General features: G+C 40.5%; 1 protein-coding gene across 1 annotated transcript in view; it reads left to right on the forward strand.

The window, feature by feature from the left end:
- Positions 1 to 16338, forward strand: part of LOC134207792 (echinoderm microtubule-associated protein-like CG42247) — a 217610-nt gene that overhangs the window by 169430 nt on the left and 31842 nt on the right. Inside the window, exons 4-5 of the mRNA XM_062683705.1 lie at positions 13406 to 13914; positions 13992 to 14141. Of these exons, the coding sequence (XP_062539689.1) occupies positions 13406 to 13914; positions 13992 to 14141 (659 nt within the window). The remainder of the gene's footprint in view (positions 1 to 13405; positions 13915 to 13991; positions 14142 to 16338) is intronic.

Consider the following 16338-nt stretch of genomic DNA (forward strand, 5'->3'; position numbering starts at 1 on the left):
GTACTATCGAGGGTACGCACTATCGAGGGTACGTACTATCGAGGTATGCCTGTATAGGTATTTGAAATATGAAAAATAAATTTATTTTTTTTTGAGCGCCGCTAAATCTATTTAGACATGAGGAATTTAGACAATCATCACTAAAAATCAACAACAATTCATGCGAATGGTTACTGTACATGAAAATTATATTGTAAAATGTTTTGCCTATGCTATCAATTGTAAAATAAAAGACAAAATTTGGAGCTTACCCCATTTATGCGTTTATCAGTTCAACAGAGATGGTTTCGGTTTGTATCATTCCTGACAACTTTTTCATGGACGTCATTGAAGTAGCATGTCTGTCTGTAACGAAATTTATGATTGTTGTCCCGTAGCCCCATACATTCGAAGCACTGTGCGACTCGACGCTTCTACACCATTGTGTAACATCTCACCGAAATTTTATTTCGTGGAATTCATTTTCGCGGTTGAACATTTGGTGGTTTGTAACTTTTCGCCATGTACCAGTTCGCGGAATGCATTATTTTGCAGAATATTAATAATAATAGCTTAGTGTACATTAATTATTGTTCACAGCAATTATTACCTGCGAGGTTTCTATACCAAGTTACCATTATTTTGCATTCGGGTAACACGAGATTAACACGTTGAAATTTGTATGCCTAAAAAGTCGAGAAAAGCTTTCATCGATAAATTTCCTAGATCGGGCCAGAAGTTAAACTCAGCCTCCTTTAGCATAGTCGTGCTTGGCAGGAACGCATCTTCCCAAACAGCTAAGGAAGGCCTATATCTACAGGGTGTCTGCAAATTATCTGTACAACAAGACAGGTTTTTACAAGGGTTTTTAAATATTTTTTTGGGATAAATTAAAGAACCAGCATGCATTGCATGTTATTATAATAGGACTACATAAACCAAACTGAATTTGTTCACATTAAAATGACCCCTGTATCCTGAGTTGTACGCCTTAGATCGTGTTGGAAATAAATCACGATGGCCGCATCTTTCTATACAGATACTTTTCACACATTTTTGACGATTGTGACATGATTTCAAATGTCTCGATAATATGTTCGGTGTTTTGATGGCTGTTGATTTCAATTGATAGACCATACCGAATGATAAATTCAATCCAAATCGGGTGAGTAGGAAGGCAATTCTTTTTTGTTCGGAAAACCGGAAAAAAGCATTCACAAAGAATTATTTTTTTTATACATGAAATGACGTTCAGTGTTCTCAGAATATACATGTGTTACAGCCTGTTGAGTTGTTATGCCCATATAGCTGCCGATTCAGTCCATTATTGTCTGTTTTTGATTTGTAGAAGCAAACTATCAAAATCTGTAAGGTACCCCGGGGCAAGTTGGACCTAAAAAAACGCTAGTTCAGCAAAATCGTTAACGCATACTTAGAAATTAGGGTATTTCAGGACATTAACCACGGATACATCATTATATGCTTCCGTTGTTGAAGTGTAGACGTGTTGTAAGCCATTTATTCAGTTACAAAAATATTGGTAGTGACATAAACAAATTTACCTGTGGGGTTTACTTACCCCTTCAAACGGGGCAAGTGGGACCTATTCTGCTTTATACTGTCGAACGGAACTAATTTGAAAAATGTAGATATAATGTTCATGTTATTTCTGAGTCGTAGTATTTCAGATCATGGATGGAGGTTTATTGCTTGTCAGACTTTTGTTTTTGCAAAAAGAAAAGGATTACAATGTTAGCAAATATAAAACAAGACAACAGCCGGTTTACTGTATAATTGGCTATTGTCTGGCTTTCCATTAACTTACTTTTTGACCAAATGTGTCAGATGAAAGAGATGAGTAAATCTTTGTTCACTTTTCGAATGAATGTTTCTCTGTTTAGAACACAAATTATTACATAAATTAGAACTTCATAAGGAACGTTTTTATTCAGGCGATGCGCAGTGTTGTAAATTTGTAATAGAACGAATTGGCCAATTTATGTCTTGAGCACTTTTATTTATCTGAAAATCTGTTAATCTGATGCGATTTTTAAAAATAACAATACACAAGAAAAAACCTGTTGATTTATTGTAGAATAAATAGATTGTTTGCATTGTAAACGGAAAATTGCGCATAGTTATAACCATTGTTCTTTTCCATGAGGAAGATAATTTCCAGAAAGTAAAATACACATTTGGTAAATCAACTGTACACTACTTCTTAACAACGAAACCAACGATATCAACTGCATTTGATTCAGATCCATATGATATATAAGTGTCGAAGTTATTTTTCACTAGAAAACAATCTAAAAACAGGTTAATGGGCTCTATCGAAAATGTTTTTCAAATATGTCCCCCATGTATGTTAAAACTTAAGGGCAAGTGAAAATAGCAGATTAGAAATATTCACTTTCCACATCAATGATGACATGAATTCTGCACTGCAATTCCAAGCACTTCTAGATGACGAGCTCGGTGGTCTAGTGGGTATCGCTTCTGCCTTATAAGCAGGAGGTCGTGGGTTCAATTCCAGGCTCGTCCCTTTCCTACTTTGTATTAATATCTAAGTTCTTTCTGTGTTTCACGTTATACCAAAACGGATTCCTACTGTTATAAGCTTCCACACAATCCCAAAACCTCCCATGGCACCTATTAGAGGTCGTAGAGTTCTCTGCATCTTTCTTAAGTAGGTGTCCAACAAACCATCCTTCCCCTTCCTCAGCATTCGCAAGGATGTGGCCAGGATAGATCTTGACTATCGGAGAGTGCACTGCTTCCATCTAAGAGATAGTGATTAGTCCCAAATCAATATCTGTGGTGACGGATGAAAGTGATACTACTCTTGTCTTGGCTTGTACCACCTATGAATTTGTGCGAAATTCTCAATGCTAATGCTAATGTTTACCGTTGAAAGTGCCTCACGGACGAAAATCAGATTCAGTTATATGTGATAAATTACTTTACTCATTTGAAACGTGTTCAGATTTCAGATAATTTATCAATTTGTAAAATCTGCATAAATATTCAATGACTAATATTCAACCGAATATTGACAGTCCAGAGCCGACTATGAATGTGTCTGGAAGTGAACTGACAAGTGAAGAAAGGTAGACTTCACCAAAAAAAATCGATTATTTTACACTCTGTTTGCCACTAGCGCTCTGATCACTCTACCGTTGTAGACGATGGAGGTGTCATCTGCGAACAGAGACAGAATGTCGCCATCTGGAGGTTCTGGCATGTCGTAGGTGAACAGATTAAAAAGCAGGGGTCCTGGGGGACGCCTGCAACGATATTGTGCGCATTGGAACTCGCTCCGCTGAATGAGACCCGGAATGTCCTGGCCGACAGATAGTTGTTGATGATTTTCACCAAACTGTTCCTCGATCAAGATGTTGAGATTTTCGGCAGACTCAAGTAGCCGGTGATGAATAGCTTTTTCGAATAGCTTGGATAATCCTGAGAGAAAGCTGATCTGCCGTAATCTGAAAAAGTGACGTATACGCCATTTTCAAAAACTTGTGTTAACGGGTACTACTCATCGAGCTATTTAACAGAAAAATGAAAAACATGCATGTTGTGAAATGGTTTTCAGATTACGGCAGTGATAGGACGATAACTTTTGGGGGAGGAAGGATCCTTCCCAGGTTTCCGGATGGGGATGACTTTCGCTGACTTCCAGGACGATGGGAAGTAGCTGAGCCGAAGACAGTGATTAAAGATCAGCGAGAGATGCTTAAAGAACGGGGCACTCATGTGTTTGAGCTCGAGATTCAGGATGCTGTCGAAGCCTGGGGCCTTCATGTTCTTCGAGGATTTGATATAGGCCGTCAATTCGCCAGCTGAGATTTTTAGAAGAAGAAGTCGTTGGGAATCAAATGGATGTTGTTAGCATGCTCGTTGACGGCTGCTTTGTGTGGACTGACGATGTTCTGCCCAAGATTGTGTGAGCTGACAAAGTGACGACCTATTTCAGGGACCTTCTCTGCAGGCGATCCTTAGAGCCATTATTGTCTAGTGGGATCAAGGGTGGAATGGGCCGAGGCTTGCATTTTATTATTTTGGTCATTTTCCAGAACGGCTTAGCATAATCTGGGAGAGTGCGGATCTTATTCGAGAAATTGTTATTTTTGAGGTCCACCATTCTGGCCTCGATAATTTTTGTGATTCGATTGCAGCGTGCCTTAAGCTCAGGTAGTCCGGAACGCTGAAACTGCCTGCGAGTGACATTCCGCAATCGAATCAAATCTTTGGTGAGAGTTTCGATGTTGAGAGAGTTGCTTACCTGCCGAGGCGTCGCACAGTGATGCCAAGGCGGAAAAAAGTGAAGAAAATTGAGTTGAGCGTACAGCTTCGAAAGTATTTTTATAATTTTTCATAATGTTTGAAATGTCTTTCCTCAAAATTTCACGAAGATTGGATGAAAATTGCACGGGGTGCATCATGTGGATCCAATGGTAAATCAAAGATGTTTTTTAAAATTGCATGTAACATGTATGGCGAAGACATGATGTTGTTCAACCTGATTTTTAACTATGAGCACGCAATCGCACGCATGCCGAATTGGGCTTATTTCAAAGCTTATTTATTCAGCTTTTCGGCGATATGATGATTGTTTTGCGCAAATCTGCGCAAATAGCATTTTTCTTCAAAGCATTCTTGAAGTAAACATAAGCATTAACACGCCGAAAAAAGTGATCAGAAAATCGTGGGAACTAAATTTTCAAACAGCTGTATCTCAAGCGTGTTTCGACCGATTTTCACAGTTCTTTTACGTATGTCTTACCTATCTCATCTAGTTTCTTCATACTGGTGAGATATGTTTCTAGGGATGCTCAATTTGTCCCTAGAGAGGCGTGAGTAAGGATGTTTTTTTATTCAAAATATAGTAAATTTTGATTTACATGACATTCTTCAGTCGGAATTTACAGGTTCAACAAATGTTTTATAACACTATTCTAGCATTGACTATTTTATGTGTCAACAAAATGTTTTTTCTGTACATCCCTAGCGACTCCAAAATGACCTATTGGTAATGAAAGATGATATGCAAATGTTGACGATGAAAACTACGGAAACCCGGGCCAATGGAAACCCGTCATGTCTATGTAGGTCAATAGAGGCCAGGGGAATGATATTCTACTCAGTTTTACCAAAATCAGATGTTCTAGGATCTCTGGATGTTCTGGAGTTTAGATCAATCAGTCTACCTGGTCAACTGCGTTCGATAGCTATCTGAAATTGACAAGTCGTGTTCACACACATCCGAAGAGCCCACGTGTATAGTTTTCAACTCAGTTATACTCCAATCAGATGTTCTAGGTTCTCCAAACTGTTCTGGAGTTTGGATTCATTGGTCTCCCAGGTCAACTTCGCTCGGTACAAATCTGACAGCAATAACAATGTCCATACAAGTCAGTAGAGCCCATGCATACGATATGGAACTCAGTTATACCAATATCAGATGTTCGAAGTACTCCATACTGATCTGGAGTCTATCAAGTCAACTGCGCTCAATATAACTTTGACATCAACCAGTCATGTCCATACAAGTTCGTAGAGCCTATATGTGTGATTTGCAACTCTGTTATATCCAAACCAGATGTTATGATCTACCCAAAATGTTCTGGAATCAATCGGTCTACAAGGTCAACTGCGCTCGATACAAACATGATATCATACATTCATGTTAATACATGTCCGTAGACACCACGCTTACAAATTTCGTTTCAGTTATACCCAAACCAGATGTTCTAGGTTGTCCAAACTATTGTGAAGTTTGGAACAATTGGTTTAACAGGTCAAAACCTGACATTGACCAGTCATGTCCATACACGTCCGTCGAGCTCGCGTTCAAAAAATTTCAAACTGTTTTGGAGTTCGTATCAATTGGTCTACCAGGAATTCCTAGAGGAACTTCCAGAAGGATTCCTGAAAGAACTTCAGATTTTTCGAAACAATTTCCGCATTAAATCCAAAAAAACTTCCGGAGGAGTTCTAGAAAGATCTTTCGGAGGAGTTCCAAGAAGAACTTTCAGCTGATTTCCAGAAGGAACTTCCAAAGATATTCCAGGAATAACTTCCAAAGCTTTCCAAAAAGGAACTTCCGGAGGAATTTCAGACGGAACTTCCGGAAGAATTTCAGAAGAAACTTTCGGAGGAATTCCGAAATAAACTTTCGCAAGAATTTTGAAATAAACTTCCGGAGAAATTCTGGAAAGAACTTCCGGCGGAATTCTAGAAGGAGCTTCCGGGGAAATTCCAGAAGGAACTTCCGGAGAAAATTCAGAATGCATCTCCAGAAGAACTCCAAAAGGAACCTGGAGATTTCCTGGAAGTGTTTTCGGGAGAATTCTTCCAAATATTCCTCCAAGAATTCCTCTGGATATTCCTCTAGGAATTTTTCCGGATATTCCTCCAAATCTTTCTCCGGGATTCTTCCAGAACTATAGGAACTCCTCCGGATATTCCTCCTGGAATTCCTCCATGCATTCTTCTTAATATTTCAACAGGAATTCCTCCGGAAGTTCCTCCAGGAATTCATCCGGAAGTTCCTCCAGGAATTCATCCGGAAGTTCCTCCAGGAATTCCTCCGGAAGTTCCTCCAGGAATTCCTCCGGAAGTTCCTCCAGGAATTCCTCCGGAAGTTCCTCCAGGAATTCCTCCGGAAGCTCCTCCAGGAATTCCTCCGGAAGTTCCTCCAGGAATTCCTCCAGAAGTTCCTCCAGGAATTCCTCTGGAGGAACTTCCGGAGGAATTTCTGGAGGAACTTCCGGAGGAATTCCTGGAGGAACTTCCGGAGGAATTCCTGGAGGAACTTCCGGAGGAATTCCTGGAGGAACTTCCGGAGGAATTCCTGGAGGAACTTCCGGAGGAATTCCTGGAGGAACTTCCGGAGGAATTCCTGGAGGAACTTTCGGAAAAATTCCTGGAGGAACTTCCGGAGGAAGTAAAGTGCCATAAAAAGTGTTTTTTCATTGTAATAATGAAATTAGTATTTTGGCCATAACTTCTGATCCCATTGTCCGATCTGACCAAATTTTCAATAAGAAACAATGGAGCAGGATTCTGCTTTGAATGCAGTTTGTTGTGGACGAGTCGGTTGAGGATAAGTGCCAAAAAAATGAGTGATGTGGTTTTACACGTTTTTTGTTTGAAAAAAATGTATTTTGGCCACAGCTTTTGAGCCCATAGTCCTATCCGGCCAATTTTCAATAGGAAACAATGGGACAATATACCGCAGCGAATGCAACCTGTTGCGAGAAAATCGGTTGACAAAAAGTGATTGAAAAGACTTTTTTCCATGTTTTGTATGGAGTGGCATCACTGTGCGTCGGGACATGCTGCTCTCTGGTCACTGAGATTGCCTCTTCGATGGGGCACAGCTGGCAGTCGATACTTTCCGGCGTCTCCGGACACACCTCGTAATCGATGGAGTTGTCGATGCACTGCTGGAACCGCTGCCAGTTCCCCAGGCTTGATGTCTTGCATTCAGATCGCCGGCGATGATGAACTGCCCTTGGCGCCGCGTCAGTTTGGGGATGTCTCTGCGGAGGGAGGCAGATGCCCCATCGATCTCCTTGGCTTGCGTTGGGCAGTATGCCACGATGAGGGTGATAACGCCGACGGATGTAGTAACTTCTACCCCAACGGCCTGGATGAACTTGAGCTGGAGACTTGGAAGCAGCCGACAATTGATGTTACTTCTCAGTGCGATTGCCATGGAGTCTCACCACACGAAAGTCCAGAGTATATACGCTCACCTCGTGCTTCAGATGTGTTTCCGTGATGAACGCCATGATCTCCATCTCGTCGAGGAAACCAACCAGCTCAATAGTTTTGCTTTGAAGTGAGCAAGCGTTCCAATTGACCAGACCCACCCTAGTAGGTGCTAGTAGTCATTTGATGACGAACATGCCAAAGGTGAAGATCTGGTCGAAGCGTGTTTTGCACCCGCGTAGTCGCGATGCCAGTTGTGTGGAAATTGGAACTAGCTGCTCTGATGTAGGGTGGGTAGGTGGGTAGACTGGGTAGGAACTGGGTGGGAAGGTGGGTAGACTTGATCCCCGGGGAGACTTGATCACCCCCTATTTTATCGAGAACTGAAGTAGTTTTGTTCTAGCGTATTTTTTAGTATAGAACTTCAAGACAAATGACCTTTACTATGTTGTGAGTTATTTTTTGTATTGACAAACTTAATTTTTCTGCAGGGTGGTTTGTATGTTTTGACCTTCCTAAAGATTTTTTTGCAATTCCTGATCATAATATCTAGTTTACAGTTCGTCTTTGAGTGATAAAACGGCCTACTTTTCCATACCAACGAAATGGGTGCTTTAATGAACATTATGCAACTCAAATGGGTTGCATAATATTCATTATAGCACTCATTTGGGTGCTATAATGAAAAACCAACATCAGAACAGTAGTTACATGACTACATTTTGCTGAATTAGCTTCGATAAGTGCTCAAATAGTGTATTCTATGCGCCCCGTAATAAATTAAATAGTTTGGTGGACACGACATCAAGAAATTCCAAAGTCAAGTACATCTATCGCTTCGCGGCTTATCGAACTATGCAATGTGGCACGGTAACATGGAATCTGATTGTTCTCTGCAGCAACATAATTTATTGGCAAGAATGATCATGTGGAGTAAATTAGACTGTATAATTTTGGTACAGATTTATCAAATTTAAGTCCATTTTTTGTCATTGCAAAAAATAGCGTGTGCAACTCGTTGCAAAACTCGATTTTTTCAGCACTCGTAGTATTTATCCAACTCGGCAAGCCTCGTTGGATAAACGTACAACTCGTGCTGAAAAAATCATCTTTTTACAACTTGTTGCACAAACTACTATTTTGCAATTCCTGATCATAATAATTGGTTTACAGTTGTCATTTGAGTGGTAAAACGGCCTACTTTTCCATACCAACAGAATGGGTGCTTTAATGAGCATTATGCAACTCAAATGGGTTGCATAATATTCATTATAGCACTCATTTGGGTGCTATAATGAAAAACCTACATTGGGGCAGTAGTTACATGACTACATTTAGCTGAATTAGTTTGGGTAAGTGTTTAAATAGTGTACTCTAAGCGTCTCGTAATAAATGAAATGGTTTGTTAGACACAACATCACAATTTTTCAAAGGCAATTGCATCCATCGCTTCATAGCTTTTCAAGCTATGCAACTTGGCACGATAAAATGGAATCTTATTGTTCTCTGCCGCAACATAATTTATTGGCATGAATGATCATGTGGAGTAAATTCGATTGTACAATTTTGGTACAGATTTATCATATTAAAGCCCATTTTTCGTCATTGCAAAAAATAGCGTGTGCAACTCGTTGCAAAACTCGATTTTTCAGCACTCGTAGTATTTATCCAACTCGGCAAGCCTCGTTGGATAAACGTACAACGCGTGCTGAAAAAATCATCTTTTTGCAACTAGTTGCACAAACTACTATTTTATTGGCCATGCAAAATTTGAACAACTTTTCATAACAATGACCAAATGCTTTCGTTTTTTCACAGCACAATGCCATAAATGTGCTTAATGATTTGTACTGATGAAAATGTCAACATTCCATCAAAGTTTTAGGATATTCGGATTTGAAGCTATTGCCTCAATATGGGGACATTTGATCCCCCATTAGTCACCCATACAAAAATTTGGCGAAAAATTTCAAAAAATATAAATCTGTTCTCAGGCTTCTAATTTTTTGTAGATTTGACAGATTTGATGAAGGGTTGGCAGGAAAAAGTATTTATTGCGTAGATATCATAGAAAGGGGATCAAGTCTCCCCAAACTTTAAAATTGCATGTGCTGTCGGATTCAATAACAAAAATCGTTCATGTATACGCACAGAAATTCGAAAATTGCGCGTATTTTGAAGTAAAAATATTAAAAAAATCTGAGGGCACCTTTCCAATTTTATCAAAGCAAGTTCTTGGAGAGGGATCAATTTCCCCCGAATATATTAAAATTCGAATTTTGACAGCATTCCAAAAAATCGATTGTGTATCAATAACAACAATAATTTAAGGACTGTCATACATCAGTAAAGTTAAATACTATATTTCTTAGAGAGTCTGTGTGACAATCGTGTATTTTTTTTTAACTAATTTTATTTGCTAATTATCTAATACATGCATTCATCTCATAGACTAGGTGTTCCGTGTTTTCTTGACACTATCATCCTTATTTGCTATGTCATATTTTTAGTTATTATTAATACATTTCAATTGCCTCTGGCAGTTAACAATCGTGTATGTTTATTTATTTTTGGCTGTGATACATCGGAAATCAGAAAAAGGGATCAAGTGTACCCAATCTCCCCTATAGAGCGGTGGGTCACCTTCAGCCAGAAGGGGCTCGTTGGCCTGACGACGGAATCCAGGGGGAGGAAGCAGGGGCACTGGCTGGGAGCCGATGGTACTTGGGTATCGGGTGCCGCGCATGGAACCGATGCAGCGGCAGCAGCAAGCCGTTTGTGTGGCTGCAACGGCGGAAGAACTGAACCGGGATCGGTCAACGAGAAGGCGTAATGACCGCAAATTTCCTCTCATTCAGCGCCGGGGGTGGAACTGCTCGACGCATAGGCAGATTTTTGGTGAAACCCCTCTTCCGGATGTCCACGAACTCGGCGCGCTTGGGATAGTCCTTCGTAGTGGCCCGATGTTTTTCGCCACAGTTGGCGCGGCCATGTGGCAATTTCGGGTGCTATGCCCTGCCCGAAGTTGAAACATTTCGTGCACTGCGCCACGTCACGATGCACGGGCCGGTATCGCTCCCAGCCGACGACGGTGTAGTTTATCATTCCGAACAGCTTCAGGTCCTTGAAGGAGATGGAGCCATGCTCCAGATGGACAAGGTAAAGCTGATCTCGGTACTTTCTGGCCTTGTCGTGGCGAGCGATTTTGTGTACGGCGATAGGCTTGAGTCCACTTTCTAGCTCGGTGATTAGCTCTTCCTCCTTCATATCGTGGAGCCCTCGCAGCAAATCCTTGAGCGGCTTCGTTCCAGGGAGTGTAAAACTTATACTTGTGGACCTGTAGGATCTCCACCATAGATTTGCGGTGATCTGGAATGGCAGGCATCACCTTGACTCCCTCACTGCAAAGCCGGAGCGTGCACTTCAGGCCCTTTGCAAGTAATTCCGCAAGTAAAAGTTCGTAATTCCGTTACTTTTGGAGATTTTTTACGTTTTATTCAGACAACCCCTTCAAAATGTTTTTTTTTCATCATATCTTTTTCACTTAACTTTTTTTAATTTTTAAGTTTTTAAGTCACAATAGCCACCAAACGGTGTATTTTAATATTATCTAAAACTTTCTAGATCATGCAAAAATGTAGATATATGTTTGCATGATCTAGAAAGTTTTAGATAATATTAAAATACGCCGTTTGGTGGCTATTGTGACTTAAAAACTTAAAAATTAAAAAAAGTTATAACAATTTTATTGGATTTTCAAGTCATATTTGATTTTATTGCTACTTGATAACGGGCAAATTGTGGCAGTCAATCTCATTTGCATAACAAAGTACAAGTAAGGAACTTCAAATTAATTCCTGAACTGTAGAGTTGTAAGCGAATGTTTCATCAAAAACCATTTCCTACTATGCAAGGTAGAAATCAATCACCCATCAAGGAGCTGATGAACTAATGCGTCTCCATGTACTTGTACGGTTATACGTCGAACATGTTCAAAACTTGTTGGCATAAAAATCATTAAATCTCTAAAAGTAATGAAATTAAAGACACAGTTTTTCAAGAGAACTTTTGCTACAACTCTCGCGAAGGCGTATACCTTTCATGTTGTTTTTATATCTGTCTGTTTTATATTAAAGGTAGAACAAAGCCAAAGGATTAGCGTTACATTAATTGAGCTAACAGTGATGGTTTCGGGTAAAGTGAAAAGATGAACATCAGGCTTGGTCTGCAGTTTGTACAATAAAGAGGACGAGCTCCAGCTCGTCTTGTTTGTTTATATTTCTTTTATTTACATTTAACAAAACTTCTTCACATATGTATTCGTCGGATCGCTACTATCGCTAAAGTAGCTTATCGTTTGAGTGCGGTATTCACCACAGTTGTAAAGTGGAAAAAATTAAGCAGCAGCAGTTGCTTCCAAATGATAGGGAACCTATCGAAATGTAATTCAAACCTGCTTAAATGAACTTATGCTGTTTATTTTAATGACAAGCTCATAAAGGTTTGTAACCTTTTTACTATGGGGTAGATAAAAAACAAATGAAGGGGTATAAAACGTTTTTGGTTAAGGTGGGGTATTGCTCAGGTACTTGTTAAAACTCATTTTTTCATGACTTTTCTAAAAAGCTTGCGACTCTCTGGACTACCAAATAACGCATAAATTGCATTGAAAAGTAAAAAGTTATTTAAGAATTGCCTTAGGGGGGGGCATATCATACCGTCTTATCATATCCAGAAGCCAATAGACTACCAATCCAGCCTGTGGTTAACCAAGATTTTGGATTACATTTCATAGACCCATTGTATGAAGAGCTCAAAACCAAATTCACAATTTCAATCAACCGAAAACGTTTCTTGCTCGCTCGATACCTGGCGTTAGAAAAATCGTTCGCGTGTCCAGTCACTCTCGGTCCACGCGAGTATTTCCGCTCTCGGCCGCCCGGTGGCGGCGACGGGTACAACAAAGAAAAATGTGGTCATGTGCAGAACCGGAAGCATTTCATCAAGAAATTTACATGTCGACGCGTCTCCTTATTAGCTATTCAAACAACAACCGACTGAACCCCCACTCGGCCGTTCGGAACGATGGAAATTGAAATGCAAAGCGGTCTCCTGGTGGGGAGCTTGATTGGTATGTAGTTTGCCATCGTAAGGTAGCATAGCACGAATACCGACTATCGATTGGTTTGGCTTTCTCCTATAGCTCGCAGAATTTGCGACTAACTGCTGCCCAGAACTTTTGGCGACTGTCAACAGTGGAATGTTCAGCAACTTGGTTGATTGATTAATGGGCATGGTTGAGAGGCGCCAATTGATGCCGACTACTCCACGTGGCATCGATTTTGTTCCAGTCCACGAGTCCAGTTGCAAATTGGTCTGTCGTGTGACCTTGGGCCGTCAACTCAAGGCAACACACCCATCGCATACGGCAGGTCGGAAAGTTACGAGCCCCCGGCGGAAGAAGCAAGACAATAAATAAACGCTCAACGGTTGCAGCGTTCTGCGGACGACGACGGGGTGTTCTCACACGATTTTGTACCTTAGCTCGCCTGCAATGCATAATGCATATGGGTTCGCATATGGGCATTTCGATTTGCACCGGCTCCAAATGAGAAAAGCGCAGTTTATCCTTTCAATGGTGTTAGCTGATCAATTATAGGGTGCACCTTCAAAATTAATTTGACGTCTGTCTTCTTCTTTCCAGTGCCGCGTACTGCTAAACCTCCGCACATCGCAACCCTTCGAGGAGGTCCTGGAGGACCTTGGCCAAGTGTTGAAGATGATCGGCGCCAAAAAGATGTATACCAGCAGCGGGCAGGAGGTGCGTAGTTTCTCTCAGCTGCGCAACGAGTTCGCCGAGGTGGACACCTTCTACCTGAGCAATACCCCCTCGCTTCCGGTTGGTGCCCTCGGGCCGGGTGTGATTCCTCCCTCCCCCGCCCGACGGTCCCGCTCCCGACTGGGCGGTTCCGTACCGGATGATCTATCGAAAACCGCCCGTCAGCGGGCACGCAGCAAAAGCAGACCCCGAGTGCTGTACGCACCGGAAAACGAACTGGTTAGGGCGTCGTCCGATTACCCGCTGCTAGATGCCATGAAGGAGGAACCCACCCGCATCACAATCCGGGGGTTGAGGCGCACCTTCTACCCCCCAGCGCATCATCCTCCGGTGGATAATTCGCCGCCGGATAAGAAGCTTTCACTATTCTGGGTGTAAGTATGATGATTGAAAATCGCGAGGCGTTTGATTTCAAAAAGTTATGCGAGAATATTACCTATTGCTTCCACAGGCACGGTTATCGTGGAATCGACTCAAAACGGAATCTCTGGGTACTGCCGTCGGGCGAACTATTATACTACGTTGCAGCCGTGGCCATTTTATACGACCGGGAAGAGGAAGCACAACGGCATTATACAGGACACACAGAAGATATCATGTGGTAAGTTAAATATTTGGTAGGAAAAAAATTAAAAAGGGGCATAAAACAAAGATTAGCTACCACTGCTGACAAATCCAAACAACACATATAATGTTAGGTTTATTGTAATTGTAATTGTAATTTATCAGCCTTCACCCTGGCAGACACTGTCCGCCCATCTACACTTAAGTTAGGTGAAGACCTACCAAGCCTTCACCGTTAGCATGCGCTAGACCGTATAGTACACCGGTTTCCAACCACAAGCAGGCGCTGGGCTTCACCAGTCCCACAAGTGTCGGATACATTAAAGAAATGAGAGTTGACAGGAAAGGGAAAGATTAGTGGAGAAGAGTTGCGTTTGCTGAAACGAGACAAATAAATTATGATTTGTATGGTAATTGTGCACCACGGAGGGATGCTAGTCCTTGGATCCCTAGATGTTCGATTCCACGCCTTTTTTCCAACCGATATCTGTAACTCCGTCTATGTTTGGTGGCAGTATAATCTTTTTGTTCATATGGACGTTCATTTTCTTCAAATGCCGGTCGTCTGTAATAAAAATAATAAAAGGGCCTCCACCATTTGAACCTGGAATATTAGTAATTGTCCAAATAACGTTCTTGTTGATATTGAAGTCACTAAAGAAACATTCCAAACACTGGACAACTGCTCCAAAGATACGTTACATTTAAAGCAAAATAAAATCAAATCAGTTTCTCGAAAACTATCACCCAATTCCACGCATCATCTGTTTCTCTGTAATATAAATATAAAATTACTCGTCACATAATTGACCCCCTTAACAAGTATAAACTTTTGTCATTCCTATTATTGTTATTATTATTAGTTTTCACTCAGTCTTATTCTATAGGGTTAAGGCAGGTATTTTCGTCCCCTCGTCATAGTCTCGAAAACCAATATAAGCGACACCTTTTCCCAAACTCATCCGTACCAAATCGTAAGTTCAGGAGAAACGTCCTGCTATAGTGGAGTTCCAGCAAATGAACGTAGCTTTCATTGGTTTTTGCACCTACGACGATGGACGGGAATAATTGCCGTGTCGCTACCAGATGTTTGCCTAAACATCACCAAAGTCTGTCTATATAAACACTTATGTTATATCCAAAGGATTCGACGTAATTTTATCAATTTTGACGAGAATTGAACATATTTGAAGCAGCACATTAGTTTCTGAAAGAATCAGCTGTTATGTGAATGGAACGTTTCGGTAGTTCGTAAGGTATTTTAAAAGTACACTAGAACATTTACGTGCACATGCTTTAATAAATCATATTTACTTTAGTTATCCAAACTCGATCCCAACTACCCCGAAACAGCTATTACTGTAGTAGTAACGCACCGAATCGGGGAATTCATGCAATATAACGCAGAGTTTAAACCCTCTCTTGCGTTATGTAATATCCGCTAAAACAAAGCTCCTAAGAAATTGATGCGTGAAAAATAAATAAAAGTTATCAGATTGCATAAGCAAAAGTTTATATTTTAAGTTGATCCGTTTAGTGTCAACCGGTGGATACCTGTTCTAAACACTCATTTGTTTCAAGTTCTATTTCACGCAATCCCCCCACATTATATAATAATGAGTGCTGACAACTCAAGATACTAAAGATCATGAGCAGAACGGAGGTAGGCATAACTTCTAGGGATCAACCACCACCAACAAATATAATGTTAGGTTTATAGTACACAAAATATTATTTATGCACAGCCATTGGACCTTTAAATAAATTATTTATGTGAAAATAATTATATTTAACATTAAGATCTTTTTTCATAAACATGAATTACATGAAGTTTTTGACATTTATCAAACTCCATTATTAAAAATGTAGAAGTATCCTCTCATATTCCGCTACGAGATTGTATACACATGAAAATATAGGCTTTCATCTTTCTATTGCATGTTAAAGATCATCCGCACTCGTCCGCAAACGAATTTACGAATCACTTAAAAATATGTTGTTTTCATATTTTCCGCCAATGTTTTCAACTCTATATATAGGATGAAAATGTCCGCAGATAATTTTTTCAGGTTTTTGAGGCATTTGATACATATACATGATTGATTACAATAGTAAAATGCTCTGTTTTTTCAATGATATGGAAATGCTAATATCATCTTCCAAACTTGGACGTACATGTTCATGATAGCATTAGAGGCGAAAGTATAGAATTGATAGTTCCGTTAGGATACGGC

Source organism: Armigeres subalbatus, chromosome 1, assembly GCF_024139115.2.
Source record: "Armigeres subalbatus isolate Guangzhou_Male chromosome 1, GZ_Asu_2, whole genome shotgun sequence".
Classification (NCBI taxonomy): domain Eukaryota; kingdom Metazoa; phylum Arthropoda; class Insecta; order Diptera; family Culicidae; genus Armigeres; species Armigeres subalbatus.